This window comes from Carya illinoinensis, chromosome 9, assembly GCF_018687715.1.
Source record: "Carya illinoinensis cultivar Pawnee chromosome 9, C.illinoinensisPawnee_v1, whole genome shotgun sequence".
In the NCBI taxonomy this organism is placed as follows: Eukaryota; Viridiplantae; Streptophyta; class Magnoliopsida; order Fagales; family Juglandaceae; genus Carya; species Carya illinoinensis.
This window is the reverse complement of record NC_056760.1, coordinates 14,412,218-14,423,831: the sequence shown is the minus strand read 5'-3', so window position 1 is coordinate 14,423,831 and position 11,614 is coordinate 14,412,218. Positions and strand designations below refer to the sequence as shown.

The following is an 11,614-nucleotide window of genomic DNA, read 5'->3' as shown; positions in this document are numbered from 1 at the left end:
TCTTCCTCTATGCTGGGTTTTGGACCCATATCTAGCCCTTTTTCCCCCCTATTTGCTCTCTCTCTATTCCTATCCGTATCTTCTATCTCTTTCCCCAAAGTCACTCTCCCTACATCGTCCCCCTCAATATGCACCACTAGCTGATTTCCTTCCTCTACCATTTTTTGTTTGCCTTTTCTTGTTATTTCCCTCATTCCCTCCCATTTTTTCTTCCCTACCATAACCTTTATTGTTAACTTGAGTATCCCTTTTCCTCCCCACAGTGTTCGCTCTTAACCATACCCCAAAATGTTCTTCGTCGTAATTACTTATTCCTTTCTGCTTTTCTTTTTCTAGACAACCTTGAGAACCATGGAGTAATCTTTCACAAGTGAAGCACATGTGAGGTAATTTCTCATGTATAAAACATACCCACATTCTATTTCCTTTTACAGTAATCATTCTCCCTCTCGCCAATGGTTTGAACAGGTCCAATTCGATTTGAACCCTAAGAAAACTTCCCCATCCACTTCCATCCTCCTGAGCATCTACATTCTCCACCTTGCCCACTATGTTCCTTATATGTTCGTCATGTTCTTTTGTCATGTATGCTAGTGGAAGCTTGTGCATCTGTACCCAAAAAATCTCATTTAAAGTTTATCCTCTGTGGTGGGTTGAATCCATCGAACAACTTCATCGCTAGCAAATGATTATAAAAAAGCCATGGCCTCCCTCCTCACACTTTCTGCTTATCTGCTTGGGTGGCAAAAGTTATGACAAAGACATTCATCCCAACTTTAGGAATTTTTCCATTCTACAGATCTTCCAAACTTTTGCCATGATCAAACCAACTATCTCTTGACTAATCTTCCTATCAACCCATATTTTCTCAACCAAGTTTTTATCTCCCTTCTTGTTTATCTCCTCTGGTACACTTCCTTCCAATTCAGTGTTTAGGTTTTCCTCTTCCATTAGCTAAAATTTCTCCCATTGTTCCTCCAAGTCATTCATCTTCTATTTTTCCCACCACTAGCCTTACATGCCGTCGTGACTAGTGTCCCACCACTAGCCTTACATGCCGTCACAAAGAATCTCCCTCACACGTAATAACCATACACTACCCTCTGACACAATTTTCATTAGATCAACCTGGATGCACCACTAACAAACTTCTCCTCTCTTTCCTCGAGAGAAAAAAGAGAAAGAAGACTAATTGTACACTACTCTTAATTGGGTTGAATGGAAGGAAATGCATACATACTACACACAATAAGAGTTAACAACATAACATATAGTACTTGGCAGGTAGACATCAACTAAATGTAGTTTGATTCCTTTTCAATTCATCTGCTTTTTTCTAATAATAATAGAACATATAGGAGAAATGCTACTATGCCACCTTAGTTATATTGCTCACTTTAGCCCATTAATGTGTCACTTGGTTTATTAAAAAAATAAAATGAAAAGATATATATTCAAAACAAAATGGTATTTGAAAACACACAAAGAAGAAGACTAAAATCCAAAGTTCTCTCTACCCCTTTTATGTCTATGTTTGTATTTTTAATTCTTTTGATAAACCACGTGACACCACCATGTAGTGCTGCGTAAATTGGGCAAAATGAACAGTATAATTGATACGATATAGTAGCATTTCGCAACAAATAATACCTAGCGAGCTCTACAAAAAAGTAAAATAAGTAAATAAACTGAATGGTAAGAGAATTTAGCTCAATAGATTTGGGCTCTGAAAATAGCTCTAAGTATTTATACTGTTTATTTAACTAGTTTATTATATGATGAGTAATGCTACTCAACCTCCACAATCTTTATACATCACATTTTTTAAAATTTTTTAAATTTTTTTTTAAGTTTATTCTTCTTAAATTAATTAAATTCTTTATTTATTATCTATATATTAAATATTTGATAAAAAATAATAAAAAAATATGATGTGTGGAGATTGTATAAATAGTAAAAAGTTGTGTGGCTTTTTTCTTATATGATACGGTGCTTTTCAAGGGACTAGATAAAATGTAGCCCAGCAGTGGGTTTTCTGAGCCCACTACGAATACGTTACAGGATAGTTGGTCTTGCTAAAAAACCCATATACAAAGAGTTCAGTTTGAGCCGACCATCTGCCGCTGATTTCCACTGTCTTCTCTTTTCCCATTGTTTGAACGTTGAAGCTTTGTATTTAACGAACAAAAACCAGGAACTACGCCAACCAAGTCTTTCCCCATTTTCTACAACTCGGACCTTCATCTTGACTTGAGACCCAAGAAAATTCTGACGAGGGTTAAATCCGACTGCCAATTATACATTCTCATAACCGACAGTTTTGGTTTGTCTTTCATTCATTCCTTACTTTATAAGTAACGCCACCCGAGAACAGACACTCGCAATTAATCTTTTCACTGGAAGCAAACGGAGTGCTGGAATTTTGGGGATCTTGAGGGTTTTCTTAAGATTCCGTGGCATTTTTTGATCGAGGCTGGTGATGGTGAAAGCTGAGATTGAGAGCAAGGGGAGCCCTAGAAAGCGATGGAGCTGGGCGGTGATGGGAGCTCTCATGGCCATTTTGGTCGCTGTGGCTATGTCTTCGAGAATCTCTCCGAGTTTATCGCTCTTTGGACGAACTAGCACGCCTTGTTACTGTGCTAAGGCAAGTTTTCGTTCTTCTCTCTCTCTCTCTCTCTCTCTCTCTCCCCTTTATTGTCTTTCGGGCGATTCGTTTTTCATTTAGTAAATACACCGTTGGCTACGGGGAAAACGAAGGAAATTGGAGATTTGTGATTGTTATGGTTTAATTTTTCTAAGCCATGTGAAGACCTTGTCAAATCGTCTTGAATTAGGCTTCGTGGAGTGAAACGGGTTTTTATTTATTTTTTATTGTTTGTGAATTTTATTCGGATCATTGGAAACCATATTGTATGTTACGTGGTTTTTGTAATTGCACTCCCCCGGGGGCCCCTCTTCACCTTTTCATTTTGTTGCTTTGTTACGTTAGCCACGGTGCGGAAGCAAACACTTGAATTTGATTAATTTTTTTTTTTTTCTTTATGACATTAGGTTCTTAATTTTTTCTGGGTTTTACAATTTTTGCAGTATAGTGGGATTGTGGAGGACTGTTGTTGTGATTATGAGACGGTGGACGGGCTTAATGAGGAAGTGCTACATCCATCGCTGCAAGAACTTGTTAGAACCGCTTTCTTTCGATATTTTAAGGTTAGATAGTTTTGAATTATTGGCTTGAAGCAGTCTGGTTATACGAAGAACTTACATGTAGGTTTTTCTATAGCATTTAATATTTTGATAGTATTTACCTACGATATGACTTTTTTGTTTTGAGCTTTGTTGCTTATCATCTCTACACACTCCACACTACACTTATTTTTATTTTTTTATAATTTTTTTGGTTTTATTCTTTTTAAACTAACTGAATTCTTCTATCTCTTATCCATACATCACATATTTGGATAGAGAAAAAAATAAAAATAAAAAAATAAAAAAGTGTGGTTTGTGGGGATGATTAATAGAATATTTTTGGCAACCTAAGATATTTACCTATCATGGTGCTGTTTTAAAGAGGTAATGAAATCTTAAATACAATCTTATCCGTGGAATGACGTGAGGTGTTTTGTCATATTAGTTTCATTGTAGATTACTTATTGTAAATGAATAATTCTATTTGAAGGCCTTTACACCATACAACATTCACGTGTCATAATTTGATTAGGAAGATAAATTTTAAATTTTGAATCTTACAAATTAAATTATGCCACGCTGATGGTGTGTGGTAAAAGGCCTTCAAATAGCACTACTCATTGGGAATACTTATTTATACAATACTCCATACACACACGCAGAGTTCACCAGGCACTCCTCATAGCACTACTCATTGCTTTTTTAGATATTTGCTTTGTTTGAATAAGGTATACATGTAGAAACTTGGGTACTCCTGTTTTCATTGATCATTAAACTTAGCTAATTATAGAAGGGGTATACATGTGGTCATAGATCTAGGAAATGAGAAGGCATTCATTTACAACTACTTACTTTTCCTTTTTTCTTCCTATTTTTTTAAAAATGTTTTTTATTTATTTATTTATTATGGAAATTCTTCCTTTCCTTCTCATACATGATTTTAGGAAATCAAAGATTTAGTTGCAGTATTCTACTGCATTAGATTATTTTGTTATTTTACATTTTTAAGTAGCCATTTTGTTATGAGTATGTTATATGATGATTTAATGCTCACTTTGCACTATAGATCCAATATCTTCAGCTATTATAAAATTGGAATAAATAATCATGAAGAGTTTGATCAGACAACGCTTTGTACTTCATAACAGTAACAACCTTGTCAATGTATCAACATTTGTATCAGAGTCCAGAGTCCATTCTATGTAATAGAGTGATGTTTTTTTGTTGTTCTTTGCTACCACAATGTAAGCACAAAAATACTTCTCAGTTTCTCTCTTTTTTTTTGGGGGAGGAGGAAGATTAATAATTTATTAAGTTTGCTACAATGTTAATATACGTTTTGGCGTGGTACCATGGTACCAGCATAAGGAACAAGGCATGGATCTTTTCAGACGTTTTGAAGTTTTTTGGTCCTGGTATACCAAAATGAATCTATCCGATTGATTTTATATGTGAAACTACTTAGCGTGAAATAGAAGCTTAGTTAATCCTTTGTTCTCAAAGGGTAAGTTGGTCAAAATGAATATATATTTGTAATTTTTCTCAAGAATTGTTAGTTGCTTCGTTTCCTTGAAACTACCATTGTGCTTAGCTGAATGTACTTTTAAATCTAATTAATGATAGGTTAAGTTGTGGTGTGACTGCCCATTCTGGCCTGATGATGGTATGTGCCGTCTGCGGGACTGCAGTGTTTGTGAATGCCCAGACAATGAGTTTCCCGAAGCATTTAAGAAGCCCCATTATGGCCTCTCTCAAGATGATCCAATCTGTCAAGAGGGAAAGCCACAGGCCACTGTGGACCGTACAATAGATAGTAAAGCTTTCAGAGGCTGGGTGGAAACAGACAATCCCTGGACAACTGATGATGAAACTGACAATAGTTCGTATCATATAATTCCTGCCCAAGCTATTTATAAAAAATATATATAGATAATTCCAGCCTAATTTAACAGTTTTTGTTATTATATATATGAAAATATTGGTGCAAGTTTATTGCTATGGATAACATTTATTATTTGATCATTTTGATCTCTACAGATTGTCTTAGGGCTTAAGACAATTGATAACCTGTTTATATTTGCTTATGTTTGCAGCTGAGATGACATACGTCAACCTTCAACTTAATCCAGAACGCTACACTGGCTACACTGGTCCATCTGCTAGAAGGATATGGGATGCTGTCTACAGTGAGAACTGCCCCAAACGTGAGTTGTTCATTTATTCTGTTCTATGCCAAATGATTAAGGATTCTACTTTTGCTTTGTTTTAAAAGGCATATTTTTATGATTTAAATTATTAAATGTACACAAAACCAAGGAAAAATACACATTTTCAAAGAAATTAGGATTGGGCAATTGATTTCTAGTTTTCCAGGTTTTGTAAAATAATTTAGGAAGTTATGTTTCCTTTACAGGAAGAAAAACGATTCAAAAAATTGATTTAAAAAAAAAAAAAAACTCCATATTTGAATGAGAAGCAATGAGTATGTGATAATTATGCTGTAACTGTGCGCTGGTTAGGAGTTAGCTCATTTAACTGATTTAAGCCTCTACTGTTAGTATAATGGTTACTCAACACAGATTCATTATTTAGTATACATTTGAAGATAAAGATTGTATTTTACACATTTTAAGCAATTTCTTGTTAATATTATTACGTTAGAAAAAATTTTCATTAGTTTATGTAGTGAACTTAAGTGCCTCAATGATGATCAGGGTGTAATATTTTTCCAGTGTAGAAGAGTTGGTATCTAATTCAGTAATAAAGGTTTATAGGGTGTGTAATTTCACAAGTTTTTATGAAAGGTCTAAATACTTTTGCCTTATTATTGTTGTTGTTATATGACATAGATGAGTAGTGGTTGTTGTTATCAAACAAGGTTGCCTGAGCCCTTTCCTTTGGATATTTTGGGGCACCCTTTTATCCATTTCATTGGGAAGAGCTAGAATGTTATTTAAATGTGGTGATTAACATGCCCAGTTCACCTGTGTGCCAAGTTTCCACTGCAATCTTTTTTCCTTTCATTTTCAGTGTCCATTGAGCTCCTGCTATTTTCATTTCTGATATTGAAAATAGGACATAACATCTTATGTTGAAGTTTTCAAGAGTTAAAAGCTGTTTATATTTTTTTTTACATGAGAAGACTCTGAAGCCAGAATTTTTTTCTTCAGACCTATTGTTAAAATCCCGGGTGTCATTATGCCCAATTAAATGCTGCATGTTTATGCTCAATCATCAGTGGCATACCGAAATTGCTGGAATTTGGTTCTTGTCTAGATCAAGAACTTGTTTAACTTTTTTACATATTGAAGGATTGAACAAGTAACAGATCCTTTTCTATAAGAAAACTTTGTTGATTTTCACTTACTGCAGATCCATCTGAAGAGTCATGCCAAGAGGAGAAGATTTTTTACAAACTGATCTCTGGTCTTCACTCCTCAATTTCAATCCATATAGCTGCTGATTATCTACTCGATGAAGCTAGAAACTTGGTACAAATTCTATTTAATCATATTCTTGTGCGCTTTTCGGTTTTTTCTTTGACAACAGATATTAAACATATGATGTTTGCCCAATTACATATTTTACCTTTTGATCAATATACATTCTTCACTCATGATCAATGCAACCGATTAGCTAAGCCCTTTATATTGCAACCTTGAAAGTTATATTTGTTTGTTCAAGTGCTGCTGTTTTAATTTTTCTTCCCTAAACTTATAAATATAACAGATATTTAAAAAAAAATACAATATAAAGAACTGTTGTAAAATTTGACATGAGTTATTCAGATGTTCAATATTTTAGTTAAATTTATCCATAAAAAAAATTTCAGTTAGTAAATGTTGCATCATTTTAAACGATCTAGGCTGTACTTTGCTTCGTAGAACACTTGCATTAGGGTGTGATTTCAGGCTAATGTATGACCTTCCCAAGACAATGTCTATGAGTAAAGACTTATTCAAAGATCTAACCATTCTTCATTTTTTCCTTTTAATATCTTTTAATTTCAGTGGGGTCAAAATGTCTCATTGATGTATGACCGAGTCCTACGATACCCAGATCGTGTTGGAAACTTGTACTTCACATTTCTTTTTGTTCTCCGAGCTGTGACAAAGGTAAGTATCAACTCCTGGCATACTCAAAGCCCCATACCTTCTTTTTTTTCTATATCGGGGAACCTCTCCAATGCAGAGCCCTTCGGACCCACCCCTGCAGAGTAAACCCCTTTCAAAGCCCCATACTTTTGTTTTGTTGTATGTCATATCGTAATATATAAGCAAGTTTTCAAAATGATGGAAAATCTACTATGTATTATTATTTAAATTTACTGATGACTAGTGTTATTTAATGAACATTTTATCTTGATGGGGTTATAATGATGAATTAAAACTTATGCTGGTGGCAATCTCTGATTGAATGTATTTTAGGCAGCAGATTATTTGGAGCATGCTGAGTACGATACTGGTAACCTGATGGAGGACCTCAAGACACAGTCATCGATGAGACAGCTACTTTTCAATCCTAAACTACAAGCTGCATGCCCTATCCCATTTGATGAAGCTAAGTTGTGGAAGGGCCAGCATGGACCTGATCTAAAGCAGAAAATCCAACAGCAATTCAGAAACATAAGGTACTTCTTGTAATCACCATTTGATCATTGATTTTTTCACTTACAAAGAAATCCGAAGAAAAACTTCGGTCAGTTCAAGAGTTTTCCTGAATTCTTTCTTAACTTAGTTTGTTGCCATGGGGGGGAACAAAATGGGAAAGAAAAGAGCAGAAGAAGGGTGAGGAGAGGAAAAGGGGAAGGGAGAGATGCTTCGTTTGTGTGTTTGAATGGTGAAAGCAAGAGGGGAAAAAAGGGAAGAGAATGCTTTTCCCTTGTTTGGTTTCTCGAGAGTAGTAGGGTAAGGAATTGTTTTATCTTTATTTCAATATGCTTTTGGACAAGAAATATGGTGGAAAAAGGGGCATGATGGTACTTTCATGGTATAGGTTGCTTTCTGCCTCCTTTTCTGCCGTTTGGGTTGACACAAAGTTTATGGGCCTGAGGTTCCTTGTCCTCCTTACAACCAAATAATTGAACTACGTCTTCCTTCCACCTTTTTGGCTCATTTTCCCTTCCCACTTTCTGCAGAACATGGTATAAGCTATTGTCATTTGTATAGAATTAGGCTCTCATTCCTTTTTGTTACCAATGTGTAAAAACCTAAACTCAGTGTTTGTCATTTTATTGGAGGGAGGGAGGTGTTCAAAATCCTGAACGTGTTAGCAATCTTGGTGCTAAAAATTACCCTCACCACTTGAGAAACTGCTGAATAACATGTTTACCCTGTATAACTCTACTTCACTCATTTCTTATACTAATTTTACTGGCTCACCCTGTGGCCATATATACAATTTCCCTTGGCATTGCAGTGCAATGATGGACTGTGTAGGATGTGAAAAGTGTCGTCTATGGGGAAAGCTTCAGGTGCTTGGTCTTGGTACTGCAATGAAAATCCTCTTCTCTGTTGATGGTCCAGAACAGTTGGGTCAAACTGTACGTATCTCCCACAGTTAACCTTGAAATTTAAATTCTAAGTATCTGTAAGGTGCCTTTCCATTTTTTGTGCCACGTAGTGAGCTTCCTATGGTTGTATCTATAACATTATCTAAAAGAAAAGTAACTTGTAAGCGGCTCAAATTTCCCTCCAAAATCAGGACCTCTAACGCAGTGACAAGAATACTAGATATGATGCAATATATACATATAATATGCCTCCTTTGCAGAAGCAAGCAGACATTTTGTTGTTAACACTAAAGCATATTGCATTGGCCTTCAGCTGCAGTTTCAACGGAATGAAGTGATTGCCCTGATGAACCTACTAAATCGTCTGTCAGAGTCTGTAAAATGTGTCCGTGAAATGGGGCCTTCCGTTGAAAAAATCATGGAAGGTCAGACCTCTTCCCCCAGTGCCCCAAATAGCCTGTGGCAAAGGATCTGGGCATCCATAGTTGAAACTAAGGTATCCCACTCTCTATATTGCATCCATTCTTTTGCTTTGATGATGAAAGAACCTCAAGCCTGAATCTGCTTTTGTTTACGTTACTACCTTTTTTTTAAAAAAAAAAAAAAAAAAAATGAGCAAGTTCATGTTGCTACTTGCAGGTGAAGTAGGAAATCACCGAACTTAGTTCAAACAGGTATGCATTACTTCTAAGATAGAATAGTTTTGTATAAGAATTGAAAAAATTTTGTATACACGTGGGCTTCGAGAATGGTCCATGGAAAGGATAGAATAGTTTTGTATAAGAATTGAAAATTTTTTGTTATAAGCGATTCTGCACACTAACACATGCACTCATCCAATGTGATTGGTCAGAAAGTCAGACTATAATAAAAATTGTGTTAATTTAAATTTTGAATATGAAAGCAGCAGCATTGATACGTAAATCGGTACATGAATTCATTTGTACGTAACAAAACTTATAAGAATAATGTTCGGACATGCCAAAGGTGGTAAATTTGTATTTTTTGGGAGTTGGAAATTTTGGAAGTCATTTTGACTTTATTTTTTTAGGTATTTCTTTATTTCATTCAAATCCAGCATTTCATAATATTTGTCAGTCTTTCCCTTCCCATGCCATTATTATGATGATTGTGATGTGGGCCTTGGCGGTTTCAGGTCTTAGATCTTCTTTGTGATAAGTTTTTGGTAGCCACTCTTCACTAGAGAAGAGAGTGCAAAACTTTTTCCCCCATTAGTGCCCGTCATTTATACGTGTTTGCCAGACTTCTAGTTACGTTCCAAGCATTTAATTTCAGAAAAGTTCAATCTTAATCAAGAAAGTTAAAGCGGAAAAATGAGAAAATCCAGGAAATGATCCTAGGCGATGCTATAGGCAGCCTGCTTAGCTGCATGAAAAAATTTTGTTTCAGCACCAAGAGGAGGATGAACTCGTAGCCGCCAGCTCCTCCATTTTATGTTAACTCAAGCATGGTTGCTTATATTAGAAACTGTTCAGCGGTAGCTGCTCAAAATTGCCAGAACTTCAAGACCCAGAAGTTGCCATAATTCTAAGAGAAGGGAGCGATGCTTTGTTTCTGCGGCGAAGCTTATGTTATAAACTTATACGGCTTGAGATACATATGCCCCCAATCTTGTTGCCGAACCTTGAAAAGGCTACAAGGAAATTTCCATTGTGGCACGTGAGCATACTCACGATACTTTGGGTTATTCTTCAATACCTGTCTCATTATAAAACGTTAATATTTCTCAGCGAAAAGCTCGAGTTTACTGATTGCGCGGGGGCAAACCCCCATTCCTATTTCACCATTATTCCAAAACTTTGCCGACTTTGGCAAAAAGGGGAGAAATAAGATTATCGTAGGCAATTCACAGCCATATGGTACCAACAAGAGGTTTCTTTCTTTCTTTTTTCTTTTTTTCTTTTTCTTTTTTTTGGGGGGGGGGGGGGGGGGAGAGGAGGAGGAGGATAGAAAGTGCAAGAAGAAGTTCTAGAATGCATATATACTCATATATACTTCTCACTTGTCAGAATACACAGTTATCGTGCACCTTGGAGTGAATACCTGATTGGACTTTTTTTTAATCTATTTCACGCACATGAGATTTCAGGCTACATCACCGACGGAAATTTTTGCTAGACAAGCATATTCATGACCGTGAAGGTTGGTTATTACTGACTCACCTAAGGATAATGAAACTGAGATTACAGGAAGCCAAGAGGCACACTAATATCCATACAGCATACAATCTAGTTAAATGATAACATATTAGGATACATTTCTGAAAATATCAAATCAAATTGTTAACCATTGACCAAGTATAATATTTACAACAGTGCACCAGCAACAATACACATTCTTACGGTCTTACCAAACAGCGGGCACAAGGCACTACACTCGTTATCTCTCTCTCTCTCTCTCTCTCTCTCTCTCTCTCTCTCTCTCTCTCTCCACATCATTCAGTATCAAGGGTTTGTAAAAGTGCTTCATGTGTGGAAGCAGGTAATCCATGAAACATAGGTTGTATTAAGGCATCTGTAAACAGAAACTGTCTCAGGGCTAAAGGTGAATTTGGAAAAATCAGAGTTTGTGCCAATTGGGGAAGTTTCTAATATTCGCCATCTTGCGAGAACGATGGGGTGTAAGATTTCCTCTTTCCCTATGACTTATCTGGGACTTCCTTTAGGGAGTGCCCCGAGGGCGCCCATGATTTGGGAATCAGTAATCGAAAAAATAGAGCGGAGGCTGGCGGGGTGGAAGAGATTGTACTTGTCAAAAGGTGGTAGGATTACTTTGATAAAGAGTACACTTTCTAATCTACCTACTTATTTCTTATCTCTGTTCCCAATACCAGCAAGTGTGGCGGTTCGCATTGAGAAGCTCCAAAGGGATTTCTTATAGGGGGGTTTGGGGGAG

At 36.2% G+C, this 11,614-nt stretch overlaps 1 protein-coding gene across 1 annotated transcript; it reads left to right on the top strand.

Moving 5' to 3' along the window:
• The first annotated feature begins 2,066 nt into the window (after nt 1-2,066).
• LOC122276335 (endoplasmic reticulum oxidoreductin-2-like) lies at nt 2,067-9,617 on the top strand. Its single transcript, XM_043085970.1, has 10 exons — nt 2,067-2,644; nt 3,088-3,207; nt 4,810-5,065; nt 5,280-5,390; nt 6,559-6,677; nt 7,197-7,301; nt 7,614-7,816; nt 8,605-8,728; nt 9,012-9,194; nt 9,338-9,617. The coding sequence occupies exons 1-10, from the start codon at nt 2,480-2,482 to the stop codon at nt 9,344-9,346; spliced, it is 1,395 nt and encodes a 464-aa protein (XP_042941904.1). The 5' UTR covers nt 2,067-2,479; the 3' UTR covers nt 9,347-9,617.
• The last annotated feature ends 1,997 nt before the right edge of the window (nt 9,618-11,614 follow it).

Bases quoted from the DNA above. Each gene is read 5' to 3' on its own strand.
- LOC122276335 (XM_043085970.1), top strand. From the start codon at position 2,480: ATGGTGAAAGCTGAGATTGAGAGCAAGGGGAGCCCTAGAAAGCGATGG. The intron at 5,391-6,558 runs GTGAGTTGTTCA...CACTTACTGCAG, and splicing joins CAGTGAGAACTGCCCCAAAC to ATCCATCTGAAGAGTCATGC. The intron at 7,302-7,613 runs GTAAGTATCAAC...AATGTATTTTAG, and splicing joins TTCTCCGAGCTGTGACAAAG to GCAGCAGATTATTTGGAGCA.